The following is a 23,391-nucleotide window of genomic DNA, read 5'->3' as shown; positions in this document are numbered from 1 at the left end:
GAACTTTGAATAAATAATTTTACCACACTGTTTGTACATATTATTTCTACCAATTAACCATGTTTGCCATCACCATTGCATGGCACAAACTAATGCCGAAGCAATTAAGATGTTGTGTATGTTTAACTGGATGGTTATATTATGTACTCCTATTTCATACTGCCACCCCACCCCTGACATCTACAGGATTAGCATGATAGCCCAAGAGAGGCCTGCCTAGCGTTACTATTCGAGACCGTCTTGGAAACTTGGAAAAGTCTTAGACTCAGAAACGGACCCCCTCGGGAATGGGGTAATTTTATCGCGTGTGGAGGTGATTCACGAATACTTTTTTCCAGGTGAGTAACGGCATAGCAGAGCAGTGTTCTTTAAACTAAAATCATCACTGAAAGAGAGTTTTTCCACAATATGGCATTAAAACCGTTTTGCTCAAAACCCATTGTGAAAAGATAATTCAGCGGTTGAAGGTGAACCCATGGTTTGAGCAAGACATAAGGGATGCTGATGCAGGACCAGTTTTGCTCTTCAAACTATAATGGTTACGCTTACAACTGTGGCTCGGGAGTCTGTTCCTGAATCAGCGCTAACTGGCTACCTCTGCTGCGCGCTGTATAGTAGAATGCTCTGTACTATAACTGGGCGTGTTGGCGAATCTTTTGATGTTATTGGTCCAAATTCTTTAGATTCTATTGGTCCAGTATGTCAGCCTTTCTCTTTCAGATTGGATGTTATATGCTTGGTAATCGCTATTGAATGCGGAAGTGGTGTAGTTTACTGAGTCACTGGCGTATCAGCTGTTTTAGAGTGAGTAGCTTGATTGTGTTTCATAAATTATTTCCGTCAGCTCGTGGGCAAATTTCACATTGTGTTACTTTGATAGCATAATGCTGCACGTTGCATTTTTTTGTTTGTTTTGGTCGATGCATGCGTTTTGCCCAAAATGCGTGTTCACTGCCATATGCTTGCCATGCCTAGCCTAGCCAGCGTTAGAATATGGTTTCATTATTGAATACCGATCATGATTTAAGTATACTGTTTTATCGATTGATACAGTAGCGGGTTGGTTAGCCGAGGCACTGCTGTAATTTCAGTGGCAGTGAGAAGGAGCGTCCGCTGAAAGCGCGTGGTGTGTGACTGTCAAGCTAGCAAGTTACATGCCTCCACGCTGCTGATTGGGAAATCATGTCCCTACCGACTGCTAGCTAACGAACAGTAAAGCATCTGCATACAGTGTTGTTGCTGTTAGCTAGGGAGTTCGTTTGCGGCTTGATGGGTGCTGCAGTGCGTTACTGTATGGATACCATGATCGAGCCAAATAAAGCCAGGTTCAGGGGCTTTCTACTGCTTCAAATGAATCATTGGGAGTAATACTTAATATTGTTATAGTGAAGTTGGAGATCTCGACGTCGCCTCATACGTGGCCCCAAGGATAAGCTAACGCAGTTCCTCCAGGGAGAAACTGTTTGTAAGTTCGTGACACCACAGCTTTTGCGGCCCAAAGGCAGTCTCTACGATTATTTCATCTTTATTCACATTTTTACTGTCGTTGGAATAGCTTCATTATCGTGAGAGAATCGGATTACCACTCACAGAGTTTCCTGTAAATGGAAATCACTTGCGGTTACTGATAGACTGTATTTGTTAGACCGTTTTCCGCAAAAACTTGAGTTCAGACTCAAGGTGTCGTTCAAAACGCAGTCCGCAAGCAATAACCATAAATTGGCAATATCGAGATATAGGCCTATAGTGACAAGTCTCTTCACACCTTTGTGTGTGTCTCAGAAGCTCCTTGCCCGTGACCATAGCCAAGTTTGTGTCCTTACATACAATGCACGATTCGTTTTTCACGATATAAAATGTAAATTATTTCTCAGTTTTCAACGTTTTTAAACACCCTGACAATTAATAAGGACTGCCCCAAATGTCCCAGAAACCTAAGCACTGTGCAGATGAATCCCTGTGGAATGTGATTGTATTGTGATAATATTGTGAAATCCAACAGTACAGTATATCATCTGAAATTGTATAAATTCCAACGGTTTATACACCTTGGTCATTTTGTAACAAGAAGAAACAATTATTGTGGGTATAATTGAAGCATATTGATTTTGATTGTTATTTTCATTTTTAAATTTGGAAGATGTTAATATTTTCCAAAAATAAATCTAAAAAGAAATCTCAGGCACCTATTAAATGTTTTGTGTGAATAGCAGTTTTAATCGTGCACATATTGATCTGCTTTTAAAAGCATTTTTAGTTTGATTTGTGCGTGTGTTGTTTTGGTGGTGGTGGTGGTGGGGATGGGGGGTTGCTTCTGACAAGTTATGCCTGCTGAGCAAAGCTGCCAAGCGACTGCACACCCTTAGACAGGGGCCGTAGAAAAAAACCTACATGTTTTTACACGCTGCTAAAAATATCAATCAAGAACGTGTTCATCTTCTTCTAAAACAGGCTGTTTACCCGACCTTCTTAAAATACTGGCTCTGAACTGAAGTTTGCAGTAACCAGTTTGTTTCTCTGGAAACGTAGGATATTTCTGGATGTGGATTGGCATTAAGGATAAGTCGCCATCCCCTTCTTTTCCCCTTGTGAGGCAAGATGTTTTCTCAACACCCTGTTAGTGTATATGGCGAATACCTGTATAACTTCTCAATACAGTGGCCTCAGAATTTTATCTTCTCCACATCCTATCCATGACACAATGCACCACAAAGAAAGTAAGTGTGAATATGGTAAAAAAAAAAAAAAAAGTAAATATGGCTACCCTGAATGTTCAAAACTTATACAATGTATGTATATACACATACATAATACACATATCACTATGTAAGTTTGAACATCCAGGTTAGCCGTATGTACTTTCCTTGTGGTGTGGTGTCTCATATTTTAAATGGATAAGCTGTGGAATGGAACCTATTTTTCTTTTTATGCCTCTATCAGTTTAAATGTCCTTCCACAGTTAGTGCCTTAGTTCTTCTGTTTTAAACCTGCCATACTTAATCTACAGCCCTTTGCAGATTCTGAGTTAAGATCAATTTAACCTATGAGGAGCAGTGTTTCAAGTTCTCCTGCCACTGTTGTATGCTGCTCTTAACATCACAGTAGAGACAGTGTACTTCCGGTGTATGTTAGGAGGTGATCTCCATCATGATCTTCTCCTTACCAGTGGGCCTTGCATAAGAAAGGTCTTTCTTGAAGCATAGTTTGTTTATAAATGACAGCACTAAGAATGACAGAAAACTTCAATATTGTCTAAAGTAACAAATGACACACATTCAGCCATCTTATATATAGCCACACTTGTCAAGTTGCCCCTTATCAGCCGTGAGGGGATGTGGTTTCCATGGCAACCGTTTATGAAGCTAGCCACATTGGCTAGTTTTTCTCACTCTGTTTTGAGAGGAGTGTGCGTTCTGAAAACATTAAAGTGCTTCTAGCCTTGAACGTTCTGTTCAAAATTTAATCCTACATGTACTCAGCAAATTGCAAAGTTTTAAATGAGCACAATTAGTTGAGAATAACAATATGGATGAAAAAAGTTAGACTATGTTGTCAGCAATTAGCACTTATTGGGGGGAAAATGTTTTTCAAGGGAGATGTACATGTTCTGAACATGATAGCTGTGACCCCATTTTGAGCTAATGGCCTCATTCAAAGCCTGTGAGTGGCCTTCTAAACATCAGCTGCTAATGGTGTCTGCAGCATTGAATGTCCTTCATTAGTTGTGTAATGTCTGGTATGGAGTACCAGCACGGACACACAATTGGCATCTCCAAATCTAACCACCAGGGCCGCTAACATGAGTTGTTTTCTAAGGGCTCGTTCACGTAGTCCTACAGGACTCTGCACTGTAAAACAAGTGGTTAGATTAGCCCACACGTTTTGCAGCAGGGTATGTCTCCGCAGCTTAAAATTCTGCATGGATAGCAAGTATCCTTAACTTCCATGTGCTGCATGCAGGTGTGAGTGTTGTGCTGTGCTCGTCTTCCACTGAAGAACCCCTTCAGGCGCAGCTGATGCCTCCGCTGTCCCTGGCTATTATCGTAATGATTTTGTTTGTTATGGGAGCACGTTCCCCTCCTGCGTCTCCCTCAAGATAAAGGTGTTTATTTATGGAAAATAATGTGTTTTATCATCAAGCAAGTTTTGTTTTGCTAAGGCATAACGCCATTGTGGCTACAAACAAGAGTGAAGCCAAAAGTTCCAGGTACTCACGCCTTCAGGTAATGATGATAGCAATGTAAAGCCCACTTAAATTTTTGGGCTTCAGCGATCATACTCTTATTCCATTTTAGAGATTTTCCGGTGAAATGCAAATTGTGGTTCACATTCCGTATATTTGCAGTGGGGCACATCCCTGTCATTAATTTATTGTTTTAAACAAATTGGTGGAAATGTGTGAAAATCAGAGATATTACACTGTGAGCACAGGAGGAAGGGAGGAGAAAAGGACAAAATTTCTGAGAAACTCAGTCCTTTCATATTTTCCTAATTTAAAGCTGATTAAGGCGTCTGAGGCCGGTGAATTTGGTGAATACTGAATGCTGGTAGGTCAGTACGGATGCCATAGGACTCTGATCTGTGTTTTCAGCTGTTTGATGCTGTCTTTGTAATCTTTGAGGATGTCTGTACAAGAGCAGAGATGACGTGACGGTACCTGCCCAATGCAGAGTTGTAGCATTGGGCAGGTACCGTCACGAACACATAAAACAAGGTGAAGCATTGCCATGTCAAATTACATATTTCATTACAAAAGATGATGCTGTTGTCAGGTCTTTTGAAATGAATGCTTTTTAATTGTTTTGTTCTTATGTCCTCTCTTCATGTTTGGATGTCAGACATAAATGCAAAACCGCTTTGTGATCCCAGTTTACAAGCTGATAGTGTAAGACTATACACCTGAAGGTTGTTTGAGGAAATATAGGCAGTACTAGAGATGGACTTTGGATGGTAGTCATGTACATTATACCTTTGCCTCATAGTTTTCACTTAGTCTGTGTTCTTCGCTATGCTGGAATGGAACATTTTGTGTTGGGAAACAGGAAGGGAGTCATGGGTGCCATTTGGGTGCTTATCACTTGCAGGAACCCGTCTGGCACATTGCTGAAATAGTTTGCTCTGAATGTCCATGTGTGTGTGCTTCCTTTGTGTGGGTTGTAATCTGAGGATATTTGTCCAGTGCTTTTCATATTGAGAAGGATTAAACTGTGTTGTGTAAATTGCAGATAACGAGCCAGATACTGGTTATCTGTAACCTGGTCAGGCAGTCATTGACATTCATGCCTTTGTTAATATCTAGGCACAGACTTTTATTGTGTTCCGGAACACTCTTTGAATGTCTAACTAACACTGATGTGATCACTTGCTGTGCACTGCATGGAAGGGGTGAGAGTGTGGTCTGGATTGCAGTCTTGTTTAATTGCAACCTGTCTGACCAGAATCACCAGCTAAGCTTTTAAGAGGAGAGGTCTGTTAATGGGCAGTTCATCTCACTTCTGGGGAGCTGACAAAAAGAAGAATTAACCTTCAGAGAAGAAAGAATAGATGAACAAATTAAAAAATATATAGCCTACCAATTATTGATGATCATAAGGGAAGAGGAGGAAGTGGAGGGGAAACGTGATAGATTTAAGACAGTGGAGTAGAGCAGGCAACACAGCGGTAAGCAAGAGTTATTCAGAGGGGAGTACAAGCAGAAACCATTGACAACAATTAAGCAATGCAGTAGTGTGGGAGAAGAAAGGAACAGAGACGATAGGGCATGGAGGAAAGTTTTGTTTTCACTGTGGTGGGCCTAAACCATAATAAGGAAGACTATCAAAAAGAGTTATGGTAAGACAAAAATTACTTAAGCCTGACACAAGCAATTGTGCTAAGTGTAATCTCTGGCGGGAACGACATGACAGAGAGAAAGGGCAGGTGCAGAGCATAAATATGAGGAGGAACAAGACGAGTCTAGTGACCTCAGTTTTTAATGGAAGTGGAGCGGGATAAAGGGATAGACTCCAGGGAAATTGAAAGATAAGCAGTGGGGAGAAACTAGAGGACAGACTTAAGGAGGTTAAGTTTAGATTTGTGGACTGCAGTACTGTGTCTGTGAGCACGTAGCAACCAGGCTAATGGGGGTGGGATTTAGGGTCTTTTGACCTTATCTCAAACTGCACACCGTTAAGGATCAGCCTCAGTTTTTCCACAGTTTATATCACATTATTATGACATTTATGTACAATAATTCCAAGGGTATTGCATTAATTCTGGTGTGTATGCTGGTCTTTCCGTCTGCCTGTACAATATGTTAAATTAATGAAATTTTATTACATGAAGTTGGTGCTGAATCAAAGGAATCTGCCACCTATTAATGCCCTTGCTGCTGTTGTCTTGCTCTATACTTATATTGTTGGCCAAAGTTATAGCCTTCCGCTGCCTGTGTGTTTCATGGTTTGTGCTTTGCACAGTTACATGTCCATTTTAAGCAGTCAAAAACACTAGTTCTTCTCTGCCGTATCGGAAGTTAATGAGTTGCTATGACTCATTCTTCTCTATTTACATGAGGTTCAGCTTTCCAGAGCAGCACAGCATTCTTTTGATGTTTTGCATGAGCCCAGTCAGGAAGAATTCAGATGAGCAGTGGACTTCAAATGCTGTCACTGAAACTCGATTCGCATCAGCGAGACGTCCCAACGGGACTCAGCAGTTGTAAGAGGGAAATTGTTTATGAGATGGCAACTCCAGTGAACGTTTCAACTCCAGTTTATCAGAAATACTCTATATATGGGCAGGTTGCTTCTCCTTGGTGTGAAAGAGCAGTGAAGAGGAATCAGAGGGATCTGGGAAAATGTTCGGTTTAGGGAGGGATGCACGTTCAGGGCCATGTGCAGGGTGGGGCTGGGGAGTACTCTTAGTAAGCTGCAGGAACTGTGATGTTCGAATGCTGTTTGCATTTAAATGATAAAAATGCTCTTAGGTGCCTTCTGTACTTTGGTTATTCAAATACATTTTATTTTTCTGGACATATTTTCAGACACTGCAGCTTCAGTTTGTTTGAATATTTTTACTTATTTCTAGGCATACCAGAAAAAGCACCAAAATGGAAAAGCCGTAGTTTGTAGGGAGATTTCATTGTTTTCATGAATAACAGGGCTTTACAGTCATTGGTTTTGCAAATCTGTGGTATTGTGCCTATTGCTCTTATCATTAAATGCTGTTAGGATCTCCATGGTCCTTCTCCCCGGAAAGATATGAAAGTTGGTCATATATCCCACCGTCATTTAAAAGTCATGTAAAACTACCAAATCCCAAAAATTAAATATTTTATTATATCCATCTTTCTTACTAACTTCCTAACTTAATGTCATTTGCTATCAAGTCTAGCAATGCAAATGTGCTGGTTTTGCTAACCAGTTGGCTAGCCTGCTGGATTTTGCTCTAAGCACCCTTCCAATAGCCATTGGTTTTCACTGCCAAGACCATTCCCAAGTGTGGTTGTGGTCAGACACAAAATATTTTGAAAATAATGTTTCTGAAAAAGTATTTGCCTCTGTGAAAACACAGTCCACAAGTAGCCCAATTTAATGGAATTTAACTTTTGCAGAGGTAAATATAATCCGACAAACACATGCCTATATCCTGAAAAATTAATTGAAAAGATACGATATGAATGTGATCTGTAGGGGAACCTTGTGCTGTGTTTTTCCCCCTGTGGCAGGAGGCGGTGGAGCTGTGAAGCAGACAGGAGGAGAGGAAAGTGCGCCGCTTCGGGGGCTGGAGTCATGGTGAGTGAGCCTGTCACGTCTCTCTGCATGCAGATGCCTGCCGTGTCTTCTCAGGAGATAGCAGCCAGCAAAACAATCAGCAAATCTGGAAGTAACACAGCAGCAATGCAATACATAAGTGATAGGCTACGCTCCTGGGCCGGGGTGTTGTAGACGGCGCTCAGGGGAAGTCGTGGATAGCGGTGTCTGTCGTTGAGGGGCGTGTGATGCTCGGTTCGGGGCCTCTGCAAGGCGGCGTTGCGTTGGTGCTGTTTGCGCGGGCGGTGACTCATCACGGCGCGGTCCAGGCGGAAGCAGGGAGAGCAGCGCGCTGCAGAATGCTGTGTCACCGCTGCTCCGCGCACCGCAGCGCAGTGCGTCCTCGCCACGGCGACCAGCCTGACTGTGCGCTGACGAAAGGCCGGCGCCATAGCCGCGCCGCGAGAGCCCCTAACTGCACATCAACAGGACGGGGGGGGGGGACACCACCCCCTCCTCCCCCGAGACTGCAGCAGAGTTAACCTGGTCTCTCAGGTCACTTTACGACAGTCCCGGTGGGGCAGGTCGTCCTTTTGATTTGCTTGTTTCTGGGTTTGCTCAGGGACGTGCAGCTGTGTGGGGGGGCCATGTGTGTGAGATGGAGGTGGCGATGGAGGGGAGGGTGGCTGTGCACTTCCCCAGGTGCTCCGCTGCTCACAGGGACGTGCTCGAGCGCGGCCGCTCTCCCTGGTGTCTGTTTCCCCTGTCCGCTAATTGATGCTGTTCCTGGAGGAGCGGTCTGGTGATGAAAGGATCCCGCCGAAGGATAAATCATGAGGGAGCGAAGGTGGGGAGGATGAGGGAGGGGGAGAGAGAGAGAGAGAGAGATAGAGAGAGAGAGAGTGTGTGCGCGTGTGTGTGTATGTGAGAGAGAGAGAGAGAAAGAGGCAAAGAGTGAGAGAGAGGAGGAGAAAGACAGTGGGGGGTTACACTGCTAAAGGTGGAGCCTAGTAATCACGCAGTCTCCTCCTTCTTTCTCTCTCTCCTTCTCTCTCTCTTTCTCTCTCTCTCTCCCTCGCTCTCTCCCTCCGGTTCTCTCTGTCCACAATATTCCTTGCAGTCAGGTCGATGTATTGCACCTGTTCCCACTCTCGCTTCCTTCATCTATTCTTGGTTTCTGAGCGGGGCAAATTCTGTTCTCTGCCTTGAAATTGAAATGGATTATCCAGCTCTCAACTTTGCCTGAGCAACAGGGGTTTGGGTGGGGAGGGGGATGGATTTTCGAGCAGTTTGCTCTCCGTGACTGCTTCTTCATTGGCTGTTGGGTCTCTCAGGCAAAGCCCAGCCTCTCCTAATCATGAGCCAGACAGTGCGGGCCACCTGCTCTATGCTTAACTGCTTTGTAAGTCTCTGCCTTTTCTTTCTAATATTCACATGCATGCCTGTGTCAGGGGGGAGCAGTTTTAAAGTTGCACACTTGAGTACTGCAGATGGTAATTAACCATGAGCATACCAGAGGAGTAATAAAAAATTCAGCTGATGGTGTCACTGGCAGAAAGACCTGCAGCAGTCTTCTTGGTTTAATCCAGCAAGCTTTCCAGCCAAAGTTGGTTCCAAGTACTGAATTTCGATGAGGCACTAGGAATGTGGAGGTTTGTCATTTGTGGAAAGGAGGCATTTTGTTGTTGTTATTGTAGCTGTCTGTCTTCTCCCTCCTGTCAGGTAGAATATAACATCTGAAGATGATGGCTTAAGATGAATGGACAGGCAGTCAGAGGAGCAACACTGACTTTTAAATAGCCCATTTGACCAAAACAAACTGCAGCGGGTCACGTCCAAAAGCACAGTACGGCATGTTCTCTGCGCCGATAAAGTGCAAAGTCTGCTCTTTCACTCTGAGGACAGAGTGGTGCCCTAATGGCTGTGCTCTGGCAGATCCAGACTGACTGAAAGTTGTGTAGGTTTTGACTCTGCCCTCCCCATATAGCATAACCACCCAGAGCAGCTGGTTATTTAAAGCACTGTGTTCTCGTACCCATCGTTCTGGACGATTGTGAGTTATTGTGACATCCTGAGAACAGAGCGATCCATGCAAAGCGTGTCCTTTTGGAAGTTACATTTATCCGGGGTTATAAAAGGGGGGAAAAAAAACACAAAAAGCTTGCTTTACCATCCTCCCATCTGAGGAAGTTATGACTTCCAGTAGTCTAAATGTGTACTGCCCTGCAAAACAGCATGCAAGATTAACTCCCAACAGAACAAGATGTGTCTCCTTGTTCTAAAAATAGCTGCTCTGATATACCCCTCAGGTTAATGCCCCTGTTTTAATTTGCTGTGAATCACTTCACAAGGTTTTATGTGTTCTTAAAATTAACACGTGGAATGTATGGCTCTATTTGCTCTAAACGGAAAGCTTTAAAAAGATGTAGGTAAACTGGAACTGGAACTTCCACACTGTTCTAAAACCAACAGATAGATGAAGAAATTATTATATCATAAACTTCTTCTGACCTCTTTCAATTTGGGATTTGTTCAGATGATAGAAAAAATGTTATATATGTTTAGAATACATAAATGCTGTTCAGAAATACATGAGTTTTACTTGGTCCTAAGCTTAAACACTGAAAAAACTGATAAACCAGTATAAAAGGTTAAAGTGTCCCCTGAAATTAATTGCTAAAAGCACTTTCTTGAACCCTTCCTCCTTCATCCTCTTGAGTGTCAAAATACTTCATTGTTTGATTATGAGTCACATTTCTTATATTAGACCACATTAGACTTTATGTATGACTCTGAAAGCTTTTTTGCAGGCTCAATTCATAAATGCAAAAGGAGAAGAAATTTATAGGTCCATTCGTTGTTGGACTTTCAAACCAGAAGGCCCGTTGTTTTGGTCCTGTATCTTGCTATCTTCTTTCTTCTCTTACTTCCTGTTTTTCTTCCATAATCAGCTCATTAATGAATTGTGTGGCACAAATTTGGCACATGTATTGGTTGTTGTCCAGAGCTGTCTGTAAAATGTTTTGTTGACCTAGGTTTAAAGCCACGGCCACATCTTTTCACAGCCTGCAATGTGAGTCCTTGGCCATGTATGCTTAAGTATTCCAGAAATTTTGTCCACCTGATACCCGAAGTCGCACACTTTTTGATGAACGTGTTTTTCACATGTCACTAAATTTTTGCAGCATACACTGGTTCATGTCAAATTTTCCAAACTCATCAGGCATGGTCTCTAGTTCTGAACAAATTGCTTGCCATAGACAGGTCCTGCTTCACACGACCTAAGTGGACATGTTTTTTGATCTAAGTCATTAGCTTAAGTCACTTTTTTTCACACTGCCAGACGTATTTTGGCATGTCACAGAGCATTCAAATTTTCATCTCTTGTTAGGGATTATTTCTGGGTGGTTTCCTTTGCTCTTGTTCCATGGCCATGGAAAGTCTGCATCATTGCATCAGGTTACACGCTTTTTAAGTGAGGGTGTCAGCACTCATTCATCTCATGTTTTCCCACATTTCCCAAGCATTAGTTGTCCTGTTTGCCATGGAAGCCTTGCGGTTGTGAGAAAATCTGTGCCCCAACAATTCTATTATGTTCGTTAACATTTACTGTTGGATATTTCAAAGTGTGCGACTGTGAGGATATGAGATGGGTAGCCATTTCATTATAAGATTTCCTTCATGACTTTGCATCAGACACCACTCAGCTGTCTCTGAAATTGTCCTAAACCAGCCATCCAAAGACTTAATTTTTCCAATCTTCAATGTGGCAGCAAAATGGTACAGAAAAACCGAAGTGGGTAACTGCGGTTGTAAGGACTATTTATATAGGATCATGACTTTATTTTCCTGTGTATAGTCTTCTGCACCTGCACAAATTATGCACAAAATATTCCACCTGCAATTTTTTATCATTTGCAAAAAGTCAAACTCCCTGAAAGCCTGGGAGACCCCAGTCTGACAAAGAGAAGAACTTACAAAAACCTGAGAAGTGACTTTGCCTACCGTTGTTACCCACATTTTTCCTGGCCATCATCAATGGATGAGACAGCTGGGGTCAGACCTGTGAAGCCTCACTGAAACCTGCTTTTCACATAAACCCTCATGTTCTTGCTCACCTTGTCCATGCCAGCCCCTGGCATCTCAGCATACTGCATCCACATAACCTAACAGTGCTTCCCAGTCATTACAGAGAAAGGATGTTATTAAAATTAGTTCTTTGTTTCTTTTTTTATTATTTTGATATTTGTGATCGAGATGAATATAGATCTGCTCAGTGCAGGTACAGTATTTTGTTTTGCTGTTGACAAGCTTAGTATATTGATTTGCTGTTTACAAGTGTACGATACACTCCTTCCCAGGGTATCAATAAAAGCAAGCTGGCCTCTTAAATTTTTCTTCAAAGAACCATATATAGTACTTGCTTCGTAAGAAGTGCGTTCGTTGGATAGTTTGTTAGAACTCATGGAAGATTGTTACACCTTGCCAGGAACAGGAGAGGTTTAAGGTTTGGTATCGGTGGGACCATGGGTCTTGGTGCAGAATTAATGAACTGAAACGTGCCGCGGGCTTTGGGGCTAGCTTCATGCGTGAGCGAACCAGGGTCTGTATCGTGCAAGCCCTGTGCTTTTAAATATTTAGCCTCCTGAAATATTTAAACGCTACAAAGAAAGGGAAGAAGAAGTGACTGACGGTCGAGTGCATTATTCAGGCCCTGTGACACAGTACACTGAAGGCCACTTGTATTCACTCTCTCTGTCTCAACATTGAGCTTCAGTGAGGCCAGGGGACGGATGCTAGCTGCCTGCCCAGTGTTGGCTTTTGGCTCATCAAGGACTTTTATTGTTGTAATAAGTTGCATATTATTTTCGTTGCCCTGAGCAGGAAGCGTGTCTAAAGCTCCACCTCCTTCATGTTGAATGAACATGTCAAGCTTGAGCACACACACATGCGCACACACACACACACACACACACACATACCCCTTTCCTGCTCCTCTGTGCACTCTTGTTATGATAGGAGAAGGATCAATTGCCACTGATTAGTTGAGTGTAAAATATCTGCTTGTTTCACCTTATGTGGGAATCTTATCTCTGACCTCTCCTAGTGTAATTACATCCCTAGAACGGTGGCCATGCAAAGAGACAGATTTATTTATTGATTTATTTATTTAAAGCTATAACCATATGCTCTTAGGTATTTATTGAAAGTTTTATAAAAAGGAGGAAGAGGACAAGCAACAGCAGCTATTTCAGTCGTGTTATTGCTTTAGAGACCCTGATCTGGGAGTACGTGTGTTTTTTTTTTTCTCAACGGCTGTGGGGGAGGGAGGGTTTGTGAGGTAGCATAGTGACTAAGCAAAATGAAATCAGTTGGAGCTGCTCGTCAGGCAGGTCTCCACATTGGCCCAATACAGGGCGCCAGAGCAAACACCGCCTTGGCAGTCTCAGATCTTCATTTAATTTTCTTTCCTTGGGAGGTACAGTGTTGAATAAAAACAGTGAATGGGTGTGCTTGGCTGAGACAGGCATTAATAAAACACATTTGCATGTTCCAGAAGTCCAGGAAGTCATTAGTGTGGGGGGGGTGATACCAGCCCTGTCTTTGTGCTGTCACAAGGGCCAATAAGCAATGTGGTCTGCCAGTGCACACAAGGTTATTAAAGTTTGTGTGCGATATTTATTGGTGTCTGTCGCGCCACACAGAGACCAACGGCAAGATATGCCATTTGACTGCCTGTCCTGAGTCATTAGGTCTGTATTATCTCCTCAGTGTGCCACCTGTTCCTCCCTTCTTATCGCTTCCAAAACCAGCCGCCTGCTTAAGGATGATGCCTTCATTTTCTTTGTAATGGTTACGTTTTTGTGGACAATTTTGTCTTTACAATGTCTGCATCTCTCTCTTCAGAATGTCTTAGAAAGATTATACAGAAATTGATCTGATTTTCTGCTGTAATACTGAAATTGATTGAGTCCTCAAATAGAAGACTGAGCTTTTTCCACTGTTAAAACATGGGTATTATCACATTTTAAACTTCCAGTCTTGCACTGAATCATGAACATTTCATGAACCACTTTTTGGTTTGGCAATAAATCACCTCTTATAGAGTCAGTAATCAGACAGAGACAAAAGGCACCAGTATATCTCATGAAATATGGGTTGTGTGTGATTGGTTTATTAAAGAAGAGACCCAGAACTTCTGCTCAGGAGGCATTATTCAATACAATTATATTTATCTGTCCTACACTTTAGACAGTTTATCTATGAGTGCCATGATTCAGAGTGGGCTTTGACACCTTTAATTAATTTTCTTAATCATCTAATCTTGTGCTTGTTCATCCCCTCGTTGCCATGCTAACTCTGTGTCAGGGTTTCCCTGGTAGGATGCAAATAGAGGGGAGTGTAACCAGTGTGCAGAATAACCAATCAGGCTGCCAAGCTCTAAAACCCAGTGGGTCTTTGAGAGTAAGAAAAATGGTGGTGGCAGTGTGTGTGTGTGTGTGTGTGTGTGTTTGTGTGTGTGTGTATGTGTGTGTGTGTGTGTGTGTGTGTGTGTATGTGTGTGTGTGTGTGTGTGTGTGTGTGTGTGTGTGAGTGTGAGTGTGTGTGTGTGTGTGTGTGGTGGTTGAGGGTGATCAGTTGTGATGGATGGGGGTTAGTCTGCTCCTCTCCAGGGGCTGGTGTTAAATCTCTCTCTCGTTGTAGCGCTCCGCAGTGATTTATGTCCAGAGCGTTTTCCCCTGCTGACACGTCCCTTAGAATACCCAATGAGCCCGAACGGGACAGGGACCTGTCTGAGGGCGCTGTCCGCACCGGTCACAGGTGGGCATCTGTGACTGATGGTCCCTGTCACTCTGCTGTGGCAGTGTCATCACACCGCGGGCTCACCAGAGTGCACTCTGACATCAGGGTGTTTTTTTTTTTTATTCCAGTAATACTAATCCCGCTTTCCTCCAATTCTCTAGTGCCCTATTCTGTGCTTTTTAAATTTGCATTTGGACAGGAGCTCTGTGAGGCTGGGATGCTGCTGTGTCATTGGTCAATTTCAGCATTAAAAAAAGATTCTGTCCTTGAGTCAGCTCCCTTAAGAACTTCATCGGGTGGAGAGTTTTCTGCCTGCACCTGTGAGAGAAGACTAAAGACCGCCCAGACTCTGCACTCTGCTGGAATTTAGATTTTTAAAATGGCTGATGCACGGCTTCTTGTGACTGCTTCAGAGCTCTAAAGACGTGGGTTTGAATCCCCCTAGGGAAACTGCCGTAATACCCCTGGGCAAGAAGATTTACTTCACAGCTTTGTTTAAAATTGAGCCGTATAAAAGGGTTGCACATTGTGTAAAATAAAGGTGTATAATGGATAAGTGTGTCTCTGAAGCAAATAAATAATGCACTGAGAATGGATTTGGAATTAAACTTAATGGATTAGCCTCTTTGTGTGCTGTAGAGTGCTCTCTCGTTGTCTTTGGCTGTGACTAAGCGGGCCTGTAAATGCTACTACTCTCATTCAGTCACTGTCTGAATTCCCCCCTCCCCCAAAGTAGGGACAGTACCTTCGTCATACCACTAGATGGCAAAAGGGCACTAATAAGAGGATCCGCAAAAGTATTTTTTAGTATCTTAACAGTGGCTTTCTTGATATATTTTTATAGTATTCCCCATCAGTAAGTGTAAATGCTAAAGAAAAATTTAAGATTTTACTCCACTTGAGATGAAGATTATCTTTCCTGGTTTACTGCTGAAAGTATGAACATAATCTAGTAATCCTAGTAATAGGGAAAGGATATAAAAGATGGAGCCATGTCAGCAGTGACTCCAGAATTGCCCTGGCATCTATGATGCATATTTTTGTCAGTTATCCTTGTACTTGAAGGTGTGCATGAATGTATGGGTTGGTTAAGGTGATGGGGGTACTGGAGTGCTCAGTCTAAAGGGGGTTGTAAAGGAAATTTGCAGATTGAATTGTGACCTGTTTTGCCAGAGGTCTCTCCATGCGGATATCAAAGTACAAATGCTGATATTTATGTCTTCAATTGTCTTTTCCTGAAAGCCGGAGATAATCCGATCAGCTCGGCGGGCTTTGTCTCATCGGGGGGTGAATGACTGACAGATAATTTAGCATGGCTGTTTTGGCACATGGGAGACATGTTCATTAAATTCTAATTATCCCACTGTCATTGGATTGTCGGGCTGCAGCAGTTATAGGAAATATCCATTAGCCAGGTCTCAGACACCCTGGATTTCAAAACAAATAAGCCCCATTAGAACAGGAACTCTTCAGGGTGTTGGGAAAATGGCTAATGTTTGCAACGCACTGTGCTGCTGTATGGTGAAGGAACAGAATGCACAGGATGTGATATGATTGGCGTTGCGTGGTGCATTGGATGAGGGCGTATACCAGGAAATCTGATATAGTGATTTGATGTAGTGGGGAAAGCGTATGCCCTTCGTGTGTTTCAAAGACTCTGTCTCCAGCAGGGAGAGGAGGGCCCTCCCAGTCTGGAGTACATCCACGCCAAGGACCTCTTCCCCCAGAAGGAGCTGGTGAAGGAGGCCGACACTCTGCAGGTGAGCAGGTAAAGGGGCGGAGCTTCTGCAGGTTTGTGGGTGAAGGGGCGGAGCTTCTGCAGGTGTGTGGGAAAACTGAGTGCAGACTGAAGGGGTGGAGCTTCTGCAGGTAAGGAGGTAAAGGGGCGGGGCTTCTGCAGGTGTGTGTGGGTGAAGGACTATCCATTACACATTTATTTGCCATGTCATACTTTTTGAATGAAAGGAATTAAAGGAATGAATGTGGAGGCCCTTGTATATAATGTGGTCCATGGTTTCTGTGCAGTAAGTAATGACTTTAGAGACAGTATGACTTTTTAATGACAGTATTTAAGGCCTGCGTTTTCCGAGGCTTATCTCTTCTGCTTCACATTTTCCCCTGTTTCTCCTCAGATCTCAGTTGTTTCCACATGTTAACATCAGTGCTTGGCAGGACTCCTCTTGTAGGTCTTTAGCACAAACCTCAAGAGGCTACTGTAAAAATATGCTTATTTGGAGAGAAGAAAAAAGCGATTGAGCAAGGCTATTCAGGAAGCTCTGTGAAATGTCATAGCCAGCCTCAGCTCATTTGTGGGATGTTTTAAACACATTTAAAGTGTTTGAAACATCCCACCTGGTTTAAATTTATTTTAGTATTTACTTTCAAATTTATTGTGTGAGTGTTGAAGGACAGTGTTTTTGTAGAGGCATGTTTTGAGCAAATTGCAAAAATTTCAAGTGCACTGCAATGTGTGTGAATAGCAATCAGAACATTTCATGACCACATGTGTGAAGCACTAGGTTTGAAATAACATCTATTAGGCACAGTTTTAAGAATGCATGTATATTAATAAAATTAAGCTTTTAAATGAACGTTCAAACCCAGTTGTTTTTTTTTATTTGTTTTTTTAGTATGGCTTGTAGATTGGCCAAACCTACCTGTAATTATTTACATAATAGGACATTTAGAAATTTAATGTAGTACCCTCAAAGCTTTGTGACTGTATGAGATTAGCTGTGATATTCATGATAAAATACAGTATAGAAGTCCACAGCAGGAAGAAAAGTGGGTATGTGGTGTGGATTCAGAACTTAAATGCTAGAATAAGGAGAAAATCTTCATTGTCTCAAAATTTCAGATCCAGGTGGTACAGTTACATATCAAAACCTCCCAAAGTGTTTTTCTCTCTGCTGTAATCTACAGAAATGCATCTCACCGTGTGTGTTTTTGGGTAACCGGGCACTTCTAGGAAATGCTCATCATTGTGCAGAATTACTGAGTCCTTTATTGGGCTTACCGTAACAATGGTGCGTGCACTATTTTAAAAGTAAGGAACGGCATCAAATGATGCTTAGCTGTAGTAAAAACTCTATGGTGTGTGCGCTTTGCTTCTTTTTTCTCACATGAGATAAAGCTGGATGTCTCCTGATACCTGGGGTCCTGTGACTCAAAGCAGTGGCACAGAGAACACACGATTTAAAGGCTGGTGCCCTGGTCAGTCTCTTTAATGCTGAACACCAAGTAGATGCCATTTCAAAACCTAAACTGCAGGGGGTTGCAAGGACGGCCCTCTGGAGTCAGACAGACGCTAACTATAAGGCCGCTGAGCTGAGAGGAAGCAGAAACTGAGAGCTCAGAGGATCAGAAAAGAAAGACATTTCTGTTCCCCTCTGTCTAAAACCAGTGCACTGCCTCACACTGCTTAGTGCCAAGAGATGCTTACTTGTTGTGAGTGTTTTGTTTTGTTTTTTGTTTTTTTTTGAGCAACAGGCATACTGACTAAATCAAGTGTTTTGACACATTTTTTGGATGCTTTGAAGGCCTCTGCATTTGAATGAAGTATAAAATACTGTCACAGCCCCCCGTAGCTCACTGACTGCCAAACTGCAGAGTGAGTTGCTACAGAGTCAGGTTTGGCATGGATGCGTAAAACCTCTGGGTGTGTTATTCTCTCTGTTTTTATTTCATCCGACATCATAACCGCGTAGAGAAATTCTCGTCCACAGAACTGACAGTTATTGTATTAGAGCAGGTTTTTAACACAAGCTTTCATTTTACATCTGCCCTGGGAGAGCTTAATTAAATGTGTAGTTTTGTAAAAGTTACCCCTTTCAGCTTCTCTCGAGCAGTTTTGTTAAGTGAAGCAAGAGGATAATGCGTTCTTGGAAAGGTCTCTTTTAGTCATTAATTCTGGCTCCTGTTTGGCTCAGATAAAGAGTGCATGAAGGGCACTGAGGCTGTTGCTGGATTAACCAGATTCGCTTTCCTGCTTTTACCCTTTCAGGTCCCGTTTCCGGTTCTTCAGGGAGAATGGGTGGAATATCTGGGCTATGCCGACGATGCCATTATCGCCATATCCAACTACAGGCTTCATATTAAGCTCAAGGACTCTGTCATTAATGTAAGTGTGTGCCCTGCCTATGGCTTTTATTTCTCATAAAGGAATGGGAAGTCACATGCATATTCAATGACTGGCAGATTTGCGGTGTGACAATAAGTGCTAAAACAGAAGAGAAAAGAACAGTGTACATGCACATTGTTTAAATGCTCCCATTTTTTCCCAAAAAGAATGTTTCCATCTACTTGGGCATTATCAAGTTCAAAAAAGTAGTGTTACACCCAATGAAGTCTGTATAACTGGACACATTATTCTGTTTTACAATTAATCACTTTGGAACATCTGAACAGTGTGTGGGTATATTATTCATTTTTTGACATTTGTAGTAAGTCCTTTTGAAATTTTTATCCACCATCATTAATACCATGTCACTATGTGTGTGGAAAGACCACATCCTTGTTCTTAAATATTTCAGACACCACTTGACTATGTGGCTCAGTCTCATGGTCTCAGAGTTGGCAGTCTTTCAGCTCTGAAGACAGTGCAGTCTTTCATGTAACTGCCAGGCCTTTTATAAGGTCCTTTAGCTCACGACTTCAGACAATGCTTGTGTCAGAATCCGCCTCATGGCTTTTGACATCAGCCAGCAGCCTAAGCAGGACAGAGCCGCCATTGTTAACATTTTCTGGCTGTGAAATGTTGGCGTCTTTTCAACTGAAACCTTGCACCTCCTTAAGAATCAGAGCTAGGACCAGCTTTGCAAGACCTGGGAATTTTGCTTGTTTCAGTTGTGTTTTGTAATTAATTTGTATTTCTTAAAATAGGAAATATATCAGCCTTCTGTTACAGAATGTGTGATGCATTCAGATGTATACAATAACCACAGCTGATGTCCACGTAATGAAAGGAGATCACTTGCTTTGGCCTTTTATGTAAAATCTTTTGCAAACATATTCATGTTCCGCATTAATATTTCATTGCAATTTTCCTTTAGATAAATTGCTTTTACAGGGAGTTCGTATCTGATAGACTGGAAGAAAGTCAGCATTCTAAATTACTTAAGAGCTGGGTCTATTTGGACACAGAGGCAATCTCCTGACCCTGCAAGGGGGTTATCCTTGCAGCTGATTCCAGCTTGCCCACCTTTACTGGCAAAGGGAGCGGAGTCATAGATATGGCAGTCGAAATGACATTTGTAGTATAAACTCCATTAATATTATCCACATAGTTGTTTTATCTCCCCTTAGAGTTAGAGTGTGAATGTAAAGTGTGCCTTGACATTTGTTCAGCTGAATTAGAGTGCTTCCATGGGAAGTTTTTTTTTCCTCCTAATTAATATTCTTCTCGTAGACATTGATTGATAGCTTTTGCATAAGTTTGATGCCTGAATTAGACAGCAGTACACCTGCATCACCCACCCGTGTTTCTGAGGTGAATTTCAAATTCTGCATCGTGATCTTATTACTCTGGAGAGCACAACAGAAGTGTATACTCCTCTTTGTTTCCTGTGGTCGCAGTGGTATTGAATTGGTGAGATGTGGAGACATAGATTTGGTTTTTCCTCGCTTATTGATATTACAAATCGGAAATGATTTATTGGAAGAGATGTTGCTGGCAAATACCAATAGTTGTTTCCTCCCTCCCCATGTTCCCCCATCTAGCTTTTCACCCATTTCTTCTTCATTAGTCTTAATTGTTTCGTTTTGTTTGACTCCATTGAAATCAACTCACATCAATTGTAGCTTGCTCTACATCTTGACAGCATTTTTTTCTGTTCAGTTTGAGTTCTCACGTAACCTGCTTGTCACGGCTTTTGTTTGTATGTCTCTTGTGTTTAACCTTGGTTTTCTTTTTATTTTAATAGTTTCTCCATTTCTCTCCCTCTCCTGCCCTCTCTCTCTCTTTATGTCCCTGTGAACGGTTTCGTGTTGTAGAAATATGCAGGTGTGGACAGTGAGATTTCAGTGAGTACCTGTCCTCCCATTCACAGAACAAAGCTGCTCAGAGCCAAATATTAATTTTACACTGGCAGGAAGTAGTGATTTAATTTCCACCAATGAGCACAATGAACCAACACAGTCTGGATTGGTTTCTAAACTTACTGTAGCATTTGATCATCGCATTGCCCTCTTAAATGTGATAAACATTATAAGACATAACTGCACTGGACAATCATATTTATATCACTTTTCAGTTTTATTTTTAGATGTACTGACATTACTGAACCTCATTGCATTTTTGAATCCTGCTCAGTGCCAGGAAGTGACAGTGTTACAGATCCACTGGTTTGTGCCTCCACATAGTTATGGCTGACATATCTTCCCAAAGTTTGAATCAAAGACTTCTCTGATGTTGCTATACAAGCCATCACCACACTGAGAGTACAATATATACTCATCTGTGTATCCTGCTGAGTGCCATGCTAAATTAGCTTGAAATAATTGGCGGTTATGAGAGCTATCTGCTCCTGAGCACGTACGCATATTTCTCACAATGATAATGAAGAACAGGAAGATAAGGGTGACAATGATGATTGTCGTCATTAATAATATTCATTTGGCAGACATATTTATCCAGAATAGATTAGGAATAAGTGTCAACAGATGACTCATTCGCTGTCAGGCAGCAAGGACTGCCTATGTCCGCAGAATTGCAGTACTTCACAAGAGCAGTGCCTTCAACATTGTATTCATCTGTTCATTACAACTGAGACATGTGAATGCATGTCTGACAATGAAAATATGTGTTGTACTCTGCCTCACTTTGTGCTGTACTCTGTCTCACCTGTAAGTCGCTTTGGGTAAAAGTGTCTGCCAAATGAATAAATGTTAATAAATGGGAGTAATGGTAGACCACTTGTGTCGGGGGAGCCGTGTTTTGATTGGCTGTCATGTGAGGGGGAGCCCCCCTGACTGTGGGCAGGGCCCAGACTCAGCCCCGCCCTCTTCCTGTCCCTCCCAGGTGCCTCTGAGGCTGATTGACAGTGTGGAGGTCAGGGACATGTTCCAACTGCACATCAACTGCAAGGACTCCAAGGTGGTGAGGTGAGTATGGACGTGCCCTCCGTGCTGACCAGTGTTTTCTCCTAAAAGGTTACAGTAATATCCCAGTGTGGTTAAAGATGTCTTCTACAGTGCCATCACTCAGTGCCACTGCACCTTTTCCCTTCTGATCACTCTGCTTCATTCAAGCGTGTGCCTTGGTGTTTGCCAGTTTTAACCTACTAGAGCAGAAATCCGTCAGTAGCTTTGTGTACCAATGCACAGATTTTCCCCTGTGCTTTGTGATTCTGGTAAGGAAACACATCACAACAAACATAAGTATTGTTATTGAATGTTTGCTTCCAAGCTTTGATTTGGGAGACGTGTAAGTTGTGTGACTTTCCAGGACAGCCCAGTCAATCAGCATCAGTCTCCTCACTGTCTGTGTTGCAGTAAGTGGGGTTTGCAGCTTTAGTACTGAAACGGTTTTAAAGCACTAAACTAAAACATAGTATCACATAGCTAAAAGTAATGAAGGTCAGATAATGGAGAGACCTTTTTATCATTGGTCAGATGCCACTTTGCCACCTTCAAGCAGTGCCAGGATTGGCTGATGAGGCTGAGCAGAGCCACTGCGCCCCCTGCCCGCCTGGAGGACCTGTTTGCCTTCGCCTACCATGCCTGGTCTCTAGGGGGCAGCAGTGATGGCAAGGACCAGCACGTACACCTGTGCCGCCCAGGTGACGACCTCAAAGAATTCACACCCTGACATTAGACCCTATACATGCACTTGTACACTGGCCATCAAGAAGATTCTAAATTTCATGATTTCATGATGGAGAGCTTGAGTGAAACCATACGTAGAAGAAATGATCAGTTTGGCAAATGAGCTGTTTAGCTGTATATGTGTAGTTTGTTTTGCAGTGTACATGCATAAGCATCCCCATATACCCTTCCCATTTGGTCCCTACAGTGCAGTGTCAGCAAGAACCTCAGGAGTATCCTGAGCCATTACATGATAACCACTGCAGTAGCTCTCTCTCTCGCTCTCGCTCTCTCTCTCTCTCTCTCTCTGTCTCTGTCTCTGTCTCTGTCTCTGTCTCTCTCTCTCTCTCTCTCTCTCTCTCTGTCTCTGTGTCTCTCTCCCTCCCCATGTGCACACACACAAAGGGGATACATCATCTGGGTACACTGTTACCGTAGCGCCATTAATGAGCCTCTCTACTGAAATCACACTTGAGGTCTTGAACTACCATTCTGAAGACCACAGTCACTGCTGTATCCTCTCTTTCTTCACATTTCCCATCATGCCTCTCTTCTGTCAGCTGATCACGTCCGGCAGAGGTACGAGACAGAGGTGCTGAGGATGGGCTTTGACATGCAGAATGCTTGGAGAGTGTCAGACATCAACAGCAACTACAAGTATGTGCCTGACAGGACACAGTCACACACTCCGTCTCAGGGCCTTGTGTGTATTGGTATCTTGCCAGCCGGTCAAATTCCTGTCTTTTCTTAATGGTGCTGCTTCCTACATGCTGATGTGTCTGCTGCATCAGCCTCATTGCTACAGGCCAAATGTTGCTAGCTACTCCATACGACTGTGCCATGTGACTTTCTTTGGGGAGGAGGGAAAGGAGGAAGAGAGAAAAGAGAGGGAGAGAGGTGAGGGACAGAAAGAGAGAGATGGATATAAAGACAGAGAGAGGATTTATAACAGACTGTATAATGCAAACACATAAAGGGTCCACCCAAAACAATGCAACAGTGGCGTCGAGCCATTACACTCATTCATTAAAGCACCGGCTGAACACAGTACATT

General features: G+C 42.7%; 1 protein-coding gene across 3 annotated transcripts in view; it reads left to right on the top strand.

Moving 5' to 3' along the window:
- The first annotated feature begins 761 nt into the window (after positions 1-761).
- Positions 762-23,391, top strand: part of LOC118782671 (myotubularin-related protein 4-like) — a 33,355-nt gene continuing 10,725 nt past the window's right edge. Inside the window, exons 1-8 of one of the 3 annotated variants that reach the window (XM_036536113.1) lie at positions 762-804; positions 7,706-7,772; positions 16,202-16,294; positions 18,538-18,654; positions 20,526-20,555; positions 21,553-21,635; positions 22,146-22,312; positions 22,898-22,994. In XM_036536113.1, coding sequence (XP_036392006.1) covers positions 7,770-7,772; positions 16,202-16,294; positions 18,538-18,654; positions 20,526-20,555; positions 21,553-21,635; positions 22,146-22,312; positions 22,898-22,994 — 590 coding nt within the window. In that variant the 5' untranslated portion in view covers positions 762-804; positions 7,706-7,769. Of the gene's footprint in view, positions 805-7,010; positions 7,773-16,201; positions 16,295-18,537; positions 18,655-20,525; positions 20,556-21,552; positions 21,636-22,145; positions 22,313-22,897; positions 22,995-23,391 lie in introns of those variants that run through there. The other 2 variants (XM_036536114.1, XM_036536115.1) reach the window with 2 other exon arrangements.

Source organism: Megalops cyprinoides, chromosome 9 (genome assembly GCF_013368585.1).
Source record: "Megalops cyprinoides isolate fMegCyp1 chromosome 9, fMegCyp1.pri, whole genome shotgun sequence".
Classification (NCBI taxonomy): domain Eukaryota; kingdom Metazoa; phylum Chordata; class Actinopteri; order Elopiformes; family Megalopidae; genus Megalops; species Megalops cyprinoides.
This window is presented reverse-complemented; position numbering and strand designations above follow the sequence as displayed.